Source organism: Cavia porcellus, unplaced genomic scaffold, assembly GCF_034190915.1.
Source record: "Cavia porcellus strain 051 isolate PalLab524CR breed Dunkin Hartley unplaced genomic scaffold, mCavPor4.1 scaffold_18, whole genome shotgun sequence".
Lineage (NCBI taxonomy): Eukaryota > Metazoa > Chordata > Mammalia > Rodentia > Caviidae > Cavia > Cavia porcellus.
In genome coordinates, this window is record NW_026947501.1 from 42,354,599 (window position 1) to 42,369,154 (window position 14,556).

Sequence of the window (14,556 nt, forward strand, 5' to 3'; positions counted from 1 at the left end):
GCTGGAGCTGGTCCACTGCATGTGCAAGCACACTTGTGGCAGAAGTGGGCAGTGGAAACCACCTGGGGAAGTGCTACAGGCAGCGAACACTACCAGAACCCTTAAGCCTAGGATCCCCAGACAGAGCTGCGGACCACAAGGTCAGAGAGCCCATAATTGTGGCTGAAGATGTGCTGTGGCAACTGGAGGAGCAGCAGAAAGCAATGCATTTCCAACATCTATCTCTATAACAATCATTTCTCCTAGATTTTCACCACGCTATTGGCTCAAATCACCTCCATTAGTTCAAATTACTCTTTAGATTATGTTGGCTAATGCGATCTTCGTTCTTAGTGAGAACCAGAGAAACTTTCATTTGTAGGCCCTGTTTTTGCTTTTTCTATTATTGCTTTCTCTTAACAAATGCATCTTTAACAACTGTAATTCCACACATTAGAAAGGCTGCATTTTGACATTCATTGCTTGCTTTTAAAAGATAAAATTCCTTTTTGTAATATCTAATACACCTGTGTCCTTGATTAAATGAAGAGAGGCATTGTCATGCCTGTACTGCTGAGGCTAAGGAGGAGAAAAGAGAATTAGGGTGCAAGGTAGCTTTCCTGGCTCCTTCTTACTCTTCCCCAGGGAATTTCAAACCCAAGCTACCTCTAAGAGACCCTCTTCAAAGGTGCAGACAACAAGAAGAGCAGCTGGGACAGCCCAGCCTCACACATCCGCTTCCCTGTGTGGTTTTTGCTATGGCTTGTATCACTGTGGGAGGGGTTCTGTAATGCTGCTGACAGTAATAAGTTGCAACATCTTCAGCCTCCACACTGCTGATGGTAAGGGCAACATCTGTCCCAGATCTGCTGCCACTGAACCTCGATTGGATCACAGATGCCAAATTGCTTGCAACGTAGATCAAGAGCTTGAGAGGTTCGTCTGGTTTCTGTTGATACCAGGACAAGTAGCTGTAAATATTCTGACTGGCTGTGCAAATGATGGCAACTCTGTCTCCAAGAGATGCAGACCAGGAAGATGGAGACTGAGTCATCTGGATGTCACATCTGCTGTCTGACATTGGAAACACAAGAACAAATATTTACATCAACAATCATGTGATGGAAGAACTTCCCTCAAGTTTCTTGTGGTTCTTATCATTCATTAATGAGTAAATCCCAAGTGCTGCCCATCCTTACCTGAGAGCCAGAGCAACAGGAGCCCCAGGAGCTGAGTGGGGACCCTCGTGTCTCTGCTGTGTACTAATACAGACTGACTCCTGCACAGGATGTGAGCAGCCTATGGAGACAGTGGGCTGTGCTTTGGATACATGCAAATCAGCGGGGCTGGGTGGAGCTGGGCACAGCTGTAGAGCTGGCTGGTCCTCAGTAACTCATCACAGACCCAGTGTCCCTAGATGTCTTAGGTCAGAGCAGGGCAGCACGTTTTTCTTTCAGAGAGTGTGTTCTTTTCTGCTATGCCACAGAAAAGATTGTTTGCTGTTCTTTTCTTTCCCTTCTCTTCTCTTCCCTTCCCTTTTCTTCCTTCCTTTCCTTTCCTTTCCTTTCCTTTCCTTTCCTTTCCTTTCCTTTCCTTTCCTTTCCTTTCCTTTCCTTTCCTTTTCCTTTCCATTTCTGTCTTTCTCTTTCTTTCTTTCTTTCTTTCTTTCTTTCTTTCTTTCTTTCTTTCTTTCTTTCTTTCTTTCTTGGTGATGGGGATCAGTCAGAGGGACATTCTACTATCCAGCTATGTCTCGATTCCATTTATAATTTGAAGATAGAATTTGACTAATTTCACCAGACAGAGTTCAAACTTGCAATCTTTCTTAGTCTTTCACTGGTGTAACAGGAAAGAGACACAGAGCCTAAAATTTTTCCATTTTATTTCCTTCATGATGCAGGAAATGTTTTTCATGTTAGCTTTCATTTAAAACTGTGTACAAGGGAAGTACAACTCAAGAAACTAAAATAAAGTTTACAAATCGCCTGCATTTGATATTATCCATATCAGATGACTTATATAGCCTGATGCCTTGATACCATTGGTGGATTAGTCACTACTTTTATAGTTCAGAGATGTGACAAAGATTGAGATTGAGAGATAGGCAGAGAAAGGGAAAGAGAGAGGGACAGAGAGGGAAGAAGGAGAGAAGGATCTGAAGAGCATGGAGGAGAGGGACCTAAAATTAAAAAAAAAAAATACAAAGGAAAACGCTAATATTTACCGTCACTTGAGAAATATTGTTGAATCTGAAAACAGGACCCATCTAGAGAGCATCTCTGATTACTGATCTGTCTTCCTCAAACAAGTGACTGCTATCTTCCATGTGTGCATGATTCTTCCCATCACTTCAAGCCCACCAGCATGAGGGATTTTCTCTGCCCAACTGTGAAAAAACTCAGTGACACTTTCAACTCTATAAGACTTTGGAATTACAGGTTGGGTGTTTCTTAGAATTCTATTCAGACATCCTCTTGCTCTTGACCCAACGTTTTCCACTTCAAAACACCATCTGTTCTCCAGACAAAATGGCTCAACTCTGCCCTTCAATCTACCAGGCTTCTAATCTTCTTATTGATACATTGCCCATCCCTTCTATATCCCAAGAGGCAGCAGCTCTTTATGACATGGTTTAGGACATGTGAATCATGGAGAATCAGAAGGAAAAAACCCAGAAACATAATGAGAGACTGCAGGCTGGGACACAGGGCATAGAAGACCACGGGACCTGAGAAGTAGTGTAAGAAGATACAGCAGAATGAGGACTCTAGGGTATTGAAGCAACAGTGTAGTGGAAGCAGTGACCCCACATGAAATCTCAGGGATGGGGGCATCCTCTCTCCACTTGTGCAGAATGTCTCATCAGGTGAAGAATGAACAAAACACTCACCTGGGTGGAAGTCACTGCCACATTGTTGAAGCCCACACAGGCCTAGATAACATAGGAATGGAGCAAAATTTATAGTGGACTCTCAGGTTATATTAATCTAATGCAAGTGAATGGGCACTAGAGGGGTGATGTCTACACAGAATATAGGAGACTGGGAAAGAATTATATTGGTTTTATGGAGGAGTTAATTAAGACATTAAATTTGAAGCCAAATAATTTCTCTGTTGAAAAATCACAAGTGTAAAAAGGAAAACACTCGGGAAAAAATGTTCTGTGGCTTTAGATTACAATCAAAGATAAAGATGTAGATTGGAAAGTATATAAACACACTAATTATTTTCTCTAGAATCAATGGCATACAAGTAACAATGGACATTTTTAGTGCACACGAAAGGGCACAGTTATATAAATAGTAAAGGCACAGTTTAAAATAGTAAACTTATGGATATGTGACAGCAAATTAAAAATTAAATACTTGTCTCTGCCTATGCTACTGCTGCTTTTCATGCAAGCACCCTGATAAATTCAGCCATCCTTGACCATCTGAGTCCAGTTGCTTTTCTCCTGATAATGCCCTGGATCAATTTGACCATTTCCAGCTTGTATGTGTGTTTTTTGCTTGTTTTTTTTTTTTTTTTTGTTAAAAGAATATATTTTGTTCCTATCTAGCTTCAGTGACTTTCTTTGGGACAAAGTGACCCAGTAAAGGACACCTTTAGCTTTGCTTGCTTTGCTTGAGCCTCCTCTCCTCATCCTCAGGATGTTCCTACATTGTGGTAAATAATTCCTTGTACGTAAATGTATTTAGAATTAGCCAGCCTCACATTATGTCACTTAATACAACTCACATAACACATCATGTAGTAACCTAACATCTGCCTTCTACTTGCTGCTTGCAAGCTGTGTTTAAACTGAAATCAGAGTTGATTCACTGCTGGTGACTGGACTCACTTATAGTGCCCCAGCCCATTCTGTTTGATTCTTTTTTTTTTTTGCAAAAACTAGATCTTTTTCTTTTGAATGTTCATGTATACTAAAAGGAACCAATAATTATTAAAGAAATGACAGATTTCTGGTGCAGAAAACAGAAAACTAAAATGAGATGAGCCTGGATCATCAAACTAGAAACCAAAAATAAGGTCAGAAGATTATGGGCTGAAAGTGACAGGCAACAGAAAACAGCGTGACTTAGGCTCTGGTGGATGAGTCTGAAAAATTCTGACAATGAAAATGAATTAGGATAGAAACTTAAACTTTCAATAAAATAATAATGCATGATTTTATATTTTAATTAGCATATGTTTATAAAATATCAAAGAAGATATTAATTATTTTAAAGAAAAATCATACTGAATTTGTAGGGAAACCTCTGGCAAACACCAGCTTCAAGCAGGGATCAGATTAACCATCATGAGTCATAAGACCATCGAATCCGTGAACCACCTGACAGCACCCAGTAGGAACACAGTGCATATCGCTGTCTGCAGCTCTTCTTCCCATTTCAACCTCTTGGGGCATCATGGGTTTCACGAGCTAATGGGCTACTCCAACCTCATCTGTGCTAGTGGCTGTCCATCACAAACACTGCATTTGAACTCTCATTTCTTAAAACATCTTGATTATGGCAAAACTTTTCTACACAAGTGAAAACAAAACACGTACATCTTAAGGCATCAATTCCCTTCACACATCTCTCCTCCTAAGTTATAAATGTAACTCAAGGAATTTATTACCAAGAAAATCACAAAACAATATTGCTTTATAAAGATTTGGGAAAAAGCTGAATTTAGAAATATTGGATAACAATTTATGGATGACTGTCTCTGAATGTGTTTCCTTAACATAACTTTGCATTTGTTCTTGAAAGCCTCAATGTAAGACAGGATCTGGACAGGATAAATTGCATCATTTTTGTATCCTGATAATTTCATAATGCAAAAAAATTATAATCACACAGATCAGTTGTGATTGGTGCTTTAGTTGATAGCAAAACCATAGACTGAAAAGACAAGGAGACACCAGGTTTCTGTCAGTTCTTCTTAAATTAAACTATTGACCATGTATCAATGCTGCTTCCTTTTTACAGAGTATATTACAATCCTAACAGGTTGGATCTTGTAGTTTATTTGTTGCAAGCTACAGTTTTAATTAAAGTGAAATATTTCTAGCTATAAGAAACAAGCAGGATCATTCGTTCATACATTTTTGTTCTCCATATCCAAAAATTTTTCTTCCTATTCTCTCCTGCCTTTATTTAAAAGAATTCTATTTGGAATATCAGCAGTGTCTTTTCTCTTGCTATGTAAATCACAACTGATCTGCAATCCACATGCTTTAGGTGTACCTTTCCAGCATCTGAGAAAAGCTCTCAACCTAGAGACGCATTAGGAAAACCTGCTGGGACAGTTCCGTATCACATTTCTGCTTCCCTGGGTATTTTGTATTGTGACCTGTATCGCTGTGACAGCCATTGCTTCACTGTTGACAAATTAGGTCCCAAAACTTTGGATTCCAGGTTGCTGATGCTGAAAGTGAAGCCTGTCCTCGATACCCAGGCATTGCATGTTGATGGGACCTGGGTTACAACCTGATTTCAGCTTAGATCTCTGAAATAGGCAGTTTCTCTGGCTCCTGATGGTAATAAGCTAAACCATGGGCCTGGCTAGTTAAACTGACACTGTCTCTTCCAAGAATTATGGAGACTTGGTCACCCAGGTGTCACCTGGGGAATTTTACATCAGAAATATAAAAGCAAAGATGAACACAAGTATCACAAAAATAATCAGTTTAAAACAAGCGCATAACAATATTCAAGAACCACAGGAGAAAAATTGAGAAGAAACCCTAAAATTTTAAAGGGATAATGGGCTTTTCAGTCGAGAATTTTATCTCTTTTTTTCTCATTTGAAATCTTCCAAATTTGAGGTTTAAAAGAGATTCAGATGTGGCCTCAGCTGAGGGACTCCGCTTGGGAAGACAATGCAGTTGAGATTTGGCAGGTGCCTTAGAGGTTGGATAAGACAGGAGCCCTTGACATCATGCTGCTCTTTTCCAGGTGAATAGTGTAAAGTGTTGTGCCTGACTCTGCACAGAAGAGGAACACATGCAGAGAAAAAAAAAAAGTGTGAAGTCAGGGATAGGGAGAGAAAGCATCTTCAGAGCATCAAACTAATCTTGTGCATGTATGATAGCAAGTAAAACACGTAAATAAAAGCGAAAAATATATAATAGTTATATTTTCCCCAAAATCATCTTTCTTTTTTATTTATTTATTTATTTATTTATTTATTTTTTATTTAAGAGGAAAAAGAGAAAAACACAAAACAAAACAAAGCAGTGTAAGGTTACACATAATACAGAACTACAAAAAAAAAAACATAACAGTAAGAAATCACCCATTAATAGACTACACATTATCATCTTGGAAATAGCTGCTCAAATCACAGTATCAAAGAATACAAAGTAGACATTCAAACAGAGAGACTGCAAACAGCTGTGTTCAATGATCCAAAAACATTAATATAGTCAGCTATTTAACACCCCTAAACACACTTGCTGTTATATCCGTTAGAGCTCTTTTTTTTTTTTTTCCTCCCTCTCTTTTTTACAACAAAATTACACATTTTGGATTTTATTACTCCTTAGTTCTTATTACTTTTTTTTGGGGGGGAGAGAATAAAGTCAAATATGGCAAAACAAAGCTGTAAGTCAAAACCAAGGATAGACATAGCACATGATGTAGAACAGAGTACAAGGTTATTAAAAATGGTTATCAACGTTGTCTCTTGTTTCCTTAAATGGAATTGTCTATCTCATTAGATATTATAAAGTTGGACAAAACAGTAGAGAACAAGACCAATAAAACTTAGGCATTGTGAACATTACAGGACTTCCAAAGGAGACAATAGTCAAACCAGAATGGGCATCTTTGTGAATCTTATTGCCTTCAAATTAGTTGCCTATACCCTCAGACTTGCTACTATCGCACAGAATGAAACAGAGTCTAATCAGTCAAAACAAGATCGTGGGTGTATTACAGGACTTCAAAACAAGTTAATAGGAGATCGAAAAGAGTTACTATTATATATCCTAATTTTTTAAATTTTTCCCTTAATTAAAATAAACATAAGAAATAGCTAAATAATTTTTTAAAGAATAGTAGTTGCCATAGTGTCTGTCTTTTTCCTCAAAATCATCTTTCATTGTGTGGCTGCAAATCTGAACCAAGTTGACAAAGCACTGAGGCAGAGAACACTAGGACAATTCTTTGTGTATATGTCTCTTCCAAAACGTCTCCAGGTTCAGAGGGTGAGTGATCACCCCTTACCCTGCCTGTTGTTTATTCCTTGCCACAATTGATGTAGCTCAGCCTGAATTCCCTGAGCTGCAGTGGAGACAAGCAGAACCCTCAGTGCAGCAATGTGTTCCCCTGAGATCTCCAGCACCTGCATCTCTCACAGACTTGGAGCATGTGGTGCGCTGCTCTCCAGAGAAGCAACACAGCTGGCAGCTGGGCCTCCCCAGGCAGGAAGGTTTGTGTTTGGAGCCATATCACTGTGGAAGGAGCATACTCACTTTGCAGGCAGTAATAGACTCCAGCATCCTCAGCATCCACTCTGCTGTTTTCCAGGGTGAAATCTGTCCCTGATTCAGTACCACTGAACCTGTCTGGGATCCCAGAATCTCATTTGGAATTGAAATAGATCAAGCGTTTTGGAGACTGGCCTGGGTCTGTAGGAACCAAAACAAGTAAGTGTTCCCTTACTACCTAGGAGGTTCTGAGTAGACCTGCAGGAGATGGAGGCTGACTCTGCAGCAGCGACCGCTAGGGACAGTGGAGCTTGAGTTATCACAGCAGCCCCACTGGATCCTGAAACAAAGAAAACTGCAAGGTTATGCACAAACACTACTATCTTTTTCACAGTTAATTTTCTGTGCATTTCAGGCTATATGACTTTTTAATTTAACTCCTAAAATGAAAATGGTCAAATGTTAGATGGAATTTAACATTCACAAGTGAACAAAGGGAATCTAGAATTTTCCAATACCATTCCCCCTCTTTTTATGTGACAACCCACACTGTGAAGCAGGTCTCTGATCTTGTGGAATCTTTTTTAATTGTAGGATGTAATAAATCAGTTCCCTATACTGAAGAGAAAGACCTGCCACTTCACACAGGAACCCAGTACATATTGGACACAGGTAGGCTGCCAACCTCCCCAGCCATCTCCTCTCTGTCCTCGTTTGTCTCTTTCCTTACCTGAGACACAGAGCATCAGCAGCCCCAGAGGTGGAGCAGGGAGCCTCATTGTGAGAAATTAAACTCAGGAGTCCTTGTAAGTCCAGACAAGGTGAGAGCAGAGGATTTATCCCAAATTTTCAAGGGAAAGGCCTCTCAGAGGCCACTATGCAAATCCCCCAATAGGTGCAGTGGTGTGAGGAGCTTGGAAGCAAACTAGAAAGACTGAAAATAGGGAATGTGGCCCTCTTCTGTCTTCAGGTGACATAAAACATACTCTGTGTTTCAAATCAAGGCTTTGTTTCATAACAGGAGAAAGGACATGGGTAAATGTTTCTTCTGTGTCCTCTACTTGCTTTTTAGTTTCTCAGGGCTTCCTATGCTGCATCTCACACTTTTTATCCAGGAATGATTATTTTATTTTATTTTATTTATTCTAAAGAGGATAAAATAGAATATAACCAATCAAAACAAACTTGTTTAAGAGACACAGGACATCAAAACACTACAAAATCATAATAGTTACCACAATCCCCCTTGAAGTCATCAAAATAGCCGCAGATAACCTTGAATATAATAAAAATCAAAGAGAGCAGAACAGGATATAAGCAATAAAACAAAATAATGAGTGCAACAAAGAACTTCAAAACAAGCCAACAGTAAATTCTAAATTCCTGCCATAATACATCTCATTATCTTTGAAATAGCTGCACCTGCCATCGATTTCACAAAATCAAACAAAACAAAAGAGAATAAAAGCCAACCCAAGAAAATAATTTAAATGGTATAGGGCTTCCAGAACAAGACCATAGGGAACCAACAGTGGCTGCAATCCTCAGAAGGAGATCTCTCCAGATGTGTCACTGCAAATTACTGTCCTCTGAACCCATAATCAGACCACTGGCCTTAGACCTGCAATGTCAGTGAAAAAACAAAGCATCACAGGGATTCAATTGCATTTCACCTCCATAGCTATCATCACAGCCTATGTCTCTCTAGATAAACTGGTCAGTTATTGCTGCACATAATGAAACACAAAGTAGATGGTGTAAAAGGAGCATCCTTTGGCTTCAGCCTCACAATCAAGAGGACCCTGAATATCATGTTTCATCCTGCTGTCTTGCTTTACACCTCTGCCTTCTGATATTTATTCTACTTTAAGGGATGATAATTTTGGGGGAAATGGAAATGGTTGTTGATATATGAGTAACACCCCCAGAAAAATCTATGTCATACATGGAATCTATAAGCAATACTTTATTGGTCAAAAGTAACCTGGCAGATGTGATTAAGACAATATCGGTCAGATTGGAAAGGAGCATGAATCACCTTGGCAAGAGTTATACTCTCATAACAATTACTCTCACCGAGAGGAGAAAAATTACAATAAGAGATGCGATTTGATGACATAAATAGACACTGACTGAGAAGAGGGAAGAGCTGTGGACTGGGGAATGTGGAAGAGCCTGGAATTTGAAAGGCAAATTCTTCATTCTCTGGTTCCAGAAGCAGCACAGCCTTCCTGAGTCCCTGGCTTCATTTCAGCATGAATTCTGACCTCCAAAATTATGAAACAATCACATTGTGCTACTCAAAGATGGAAAAATAAGGGATGTTTTACAAGACCTGCAGAAACCTGACAGAGATAACTTAATTGATCTCTGAGTATATGTCTGTTTCCTGCTTTCTGAAACATTTCCCACCTTATTACTGTTTGGTGAGCATTTTCACAAAAGACCCAGGATATTTTGTTAAAAGAAAGTTAGGATGATACATTTTCTTCTCTATACAACCTTCTGGGTAAAATAGCTTCCATGAATCATGAATAATCCGGGCACGTGGTAAATTCACAACAGTCAGCATGAGAGGGAAATTTTTGAGACTTATTGAGACACAGGTTGAGAGGATGAGAGTAGATGTAGAAAACTATTTGGAAATGTTGTTTTTTCTTTCTTTCTTTCTTTCTTTCTTTCTTTCTTTCTTTCTCCTTCTTTCTTTCTTTTCTTCCTTCCTTCCTTCCTTCCTTCCTTCCTTCCTTCCTTCCTTCCTTCCTTCTTTTTCTCTTTTTTGAGACAGGGACTCAGTATGCAGTTCAGGGTGGCCTTGGGCTCACTTTGTAGCCCAGACTGCTCTTGAACTTACAACTATCCTTCTTCCTCATTCTCCCTAGTGCTGGGATCACAGGAGTGTGACACCATGCCCAGCTTCATTTTGTTTCTTAACTCAAAGTCAAAGCCAAACTAATTATACTTTGTAAATGATTTATGTAAATGTTCATGAGAAATACTGAAAATTGACTGAGATCAAGGTGAACGTGAATTTCATATTATTTTGGTTTACCTTTTTTCTCCTTTTGAAAGTCATGGACTCAACAATGGAATAAGTGTGTCCACAAATAAGAGCATATTTTAGGACCCTGATTCACATTTTAATCATGCTGGTCACTTATTATGTAATTTGGGAAAACCAACTGTGTTCTCTGATCACTGCTTCTTGCATCTCTGAAATGTGATGTTAGGAACACAACAGGTGTCCTCAGGATTAATAGGATGATGCCCTGTGAAGTGTGTAATATGTTTAGAAGATAGCACACAGTGCTCTGGATTATGGACTCTTCTGCATCTGAAGAGGAGGATGCTATGTAAGATATTACTAGTTATATGTCAATTTTAAGTCAGCTAATTTGTGTTTGTTGTACTACGAGCAATTACTTCTCTACAAACCACAGAGAGCTATGCACAGTTTTTCACCTTTCACCAACCCAATTCATATGAAGCATTAGAAAGTTAAATGAGGGGAAGAAAAATGACCCCATCACATTTATTCAGGGTTTACCTTGAGCTCATTTCTTATTAGTTTACATAATGGTTATGACCAATTAATTCTTTAGAAACTGATGCATGAAAACAGCAGAGGAACAGTAACTCAGTTTATGCAAGCAAGATACAGAGTAGGATTTTCTGATCCAAGACAAGGGGAAAATAAAATGGTTCCTCCTTCCAGAGCATCTGGGAAAGAATTGGCCTAATGCCTCAGTAGTTTCTGGGTATTGCAGCCCTTGGCTTTGGCTACCTTTCTTAGTCCCCATTTTGGTGACTTTTATGGCATGTGTCTTCTTTTCTCCCCAAAGCCCCATGTAGTAGTTAGATGTGTCTTTCTCATTGGTAGCCTGGTCTAAATTGTGTTGCACTGGAATTGATTCATGTTGCGATGCTAAGCTCAGAGAAACTAAGAGTATGGCTGTGAGTGCTGCCTCCCTGTTTCTCCTCCATAAAACACAAGGGGCAAGCAGACCCTGGTAAGGTCCCTCCTTTGCTTGCTTTGCCACCTGTTGCCTGACAGGAGCTGTCTGTCCTGTGATCCTGTCCACCTCACCACCATGCCTTCGAGCCAGCTGATTATAGAATAAAACCTCTAAACAGTGTGAGTAAATCAATCTTGCCTCCTTTGACTTTTGGTGTCAGAAATTTTGTCTCAGCAACGATAAAATAACTAAAGACATAATTTTGCCACAGGAATGGAGTCATTATTATGACATTATCTTGCCCTGTGGCCCCAGAGCTTTTGGAACTGGTTTGTGAGAAGAGGTATAGGCAGGAAAGGTTTGATGTACTGGCTGAAAAAGGAGACCTAAATCATGTGAGTGTACTCGATGAGAGATTCTAGTCAGAACTCAAAAGATCAAAATTCTGACAAAAAATGTTGCCTGTAAAGACCAGACATGAAGTTTCTGCTTCAAAGAAAAACTGCATTGCCTACTTTGTCTTGACAGAAACATTGTTTGCCTTTTGCTTGCTTCCAAATTGTTTGCATGAACCTGAGGCTAAGGGCGGCAGACATTTGGCCAGAAAAAACAAACAAACAAACAAACAAAAAAAAAAAAAAAAAAAAAAAAAAAACTTTGGTAAAGCGGTAGACTATAAACAGAAGAGATCTTACTTGCTAGAAAGAAACAAACAAACCAGGAACCATGTGATATTTAAGCTTATATCTTCGACACATTTTACTTTAATGTGGCTTTAAGTTGCTTCCATTTGCCCACAAAGGCTTCAAGTTTATTTTTATGGTATAGTAACACTCCACTGTGCACAGATTCCACATTTTATCTTTCCATTCTTTGAACAGACTCATACAGTTTCTATGATCTAACTGCTATGAAATTGCTGCTATAAACATGGGCCTGTATGTATCCTGTAATAGGATGAATTTAAGTGCTTTGGGAAGATGCCTAGAAGGGAGAAGCCTGGGCGAATGGAATAACAAATTCTAGCGAGGATCTGGGGGTAAAGGACCTCTTCTGCATTGCTGGGGAGAATGTAAACCCACTGTAACCACAAGGTTACTCAGTGTGGAGATTCCCACTAAGTCTTGCTTGTGGCACTTTTCACTTTATTTATGAAGTTGATGCTTCCTTCACAACTAGACCAATTGTATAGGGAACTCTAATTATCCTCTGTCTCTTTATACCAGGCATTTACTTGAAAACAACAGACAAATGTGATTTCAGGAAATATATTGGTTACAGCACAATAAAAGTTGCACACAATGATGGGATTCGTAGAGGTCACAGAGGCAAAATGGCAGACAGTGAGGTAGGAAGCGGAGGCCTCCGGGTCTCCATCTGTCAGTGCAGCCTGACAGGGCCTCTCTAGGGTTCCTTTCACAGAGCTGATTTCTACTGTGCTACACCAGTGAGGAAGTTCCTGCAGTTGCTCCATCCTGTGCACCAACAGCCAATGAGTTGTAGGTCCTCATATGTGATGCTGTGAATGATCAAAATAAATTTTTACAACAACACTGGCCAATAGTATAATTGGGCAACAATGTAGAAGATCCTATCTGCCATTATTACGAGGACATCCTCTAACCATGCATGGCTTTAGAACAGTTGAAAGGGAGCGAGTGACAGAAGAATACTTAATATATAATTTCATTTGAACCATTGTGACGATGTACTAGTCATGTACAGCTTGATTCAACCTACTTTTGGCACAAATAAGCAGAGACTTAATGAGGACAGCTGGCTGCTAATTCTTCTATAGTGAGCACAGAGCTGCTTCAGTAATGAGAGAAGCATCCTCAGCCTTCCACTTGAACTTTGTGAGGGCGACAGAGCCAAGTCCCATGGCAGCTGCCCCAGGATGGGACCCTTGGCCCAAACATGGAAATCTGGTCCCTGAGTAGCTCAGATTGCGTGGTTTTCTTTTTGACTCATGTTACTTAGGTTTATCTGTAGGTGTCCCTGTCACTGTACCTAACCCAGAAGATGATGGTAACATATTCAGTAGGAGAAACATCTCAGTCACAACACACTTGGCTGTTTGGGAGGATGGCCACCAAACTTTTATTTTACTCATACAGTGATACATTGGTTGTCAAAATCATTTTGTACTACAATCATGTTCCAAGAATAAAAAGTTCAAGAACTGAACATATTTTTCACCATGAGAAATAATAGAAAATCAAATAATTGGTTCTGAGGCCCAAAAATTGCTCTTATACAGTAAAATGGTCTTCCTAGGATTTTAACATATTTTATAAATTTTTAAATTTATTATGGTTCCTACAGCTTTCCTCTTATCTTTACTGCTGGAGCCATGGTTAAGAAAGTTTGTGCAAATAACACCCCCTCAAAAACAGTACAGTGAGGCAGGTTGTAATGTACTAAGGCAAGCTCTCCATGTTGTCTAGTAGTGCACAGGGTCCAGGGGTGGTGGCTGGGCTTACACTGATGGCTCACCCCTCTGTATCCATGGAGAGATGAAATTTGTGCCTCATTCTTGGATCACACAGATTTTTTTTTTCCAGGTGAACTTTCAGTTCCACTATGGAGCAAAGTTACCAACACCGAGTAGACTTTTTTCAAATTTTAAGCTGGAGTCCTGGGAAGCAGGTGTTTGAGGCAGTTCAACAATGGAGGTACCACAGCAGGAGCACTGCATAGCACAACATATCACAACTCTTGCAGCCTTCCTAAAGTGTGTTGTCTTTGCCTTTTCATCTGTAGTGTGATATCTTGTAGTACCTTTTGGTATCATCTTTACCTGAATCCTTATTACAAATGTAATGCTTTAGTTCCTCATATCTAGGAATGTTACAGTTACTCTTCTATCCTTGATTTTCAATTCAGTTGCATTGTCTTCAGATCACAGTTTGAGTGAATCAGATCTTCTGAAATTTGTTATGACTGCTTTGGTCCTCATTTGTGATGGCAGTGCTCCAAGAGCAGGAGAGGAGAAAACCATGTTCTCTGCTACTACTATTCCTAGTGATCTGTTCTATTTATGCCCGGTAGGTTTGACTAGCCTAAGAGTTGATGAAGACTTCCACTTTCCCCCACTGATCTATGCCTGGGCATACTATGAATTGTTGAAAATTAAATCCTGATGTCTTCTACTATGATTCCATTCAATCTTCTGCACTAAGTTTTCTAGATTTTATAACTAAG

The 14,556-nt window shown here is 39.5% G+C and overlaps 1 pseudogene and 1 gene segment (V, D, J or C); both read right to left on the reverse strand.

Moving 5' to 3' along the window:
- Positions 1–661: 661 nt before the first annotated feature.
- Positions 662–4,387, reverse strand: LOC134471434 (immunoglobulin kappa variable 1-39-like). The segment is given in 4 exon segments: positions 662–1,053; positions 1,179–1,278; positions 2,870–2,911; positions 4,313–4,387. Coding segments are annotated over 4 exon segments (609 nt in total).
- A 1,486-nt stretch (positions 4,388–5,873) lies between these two features.
- LOC134471435 (immunoglobulin kappa variable 2-28-like) lies at positions 5,874–8,178 on the reverse strand (annotated as a pseudogene).
- Between the last annotated feature and the right edge of the window lie 6,378 nt (positions 8,179–14,556).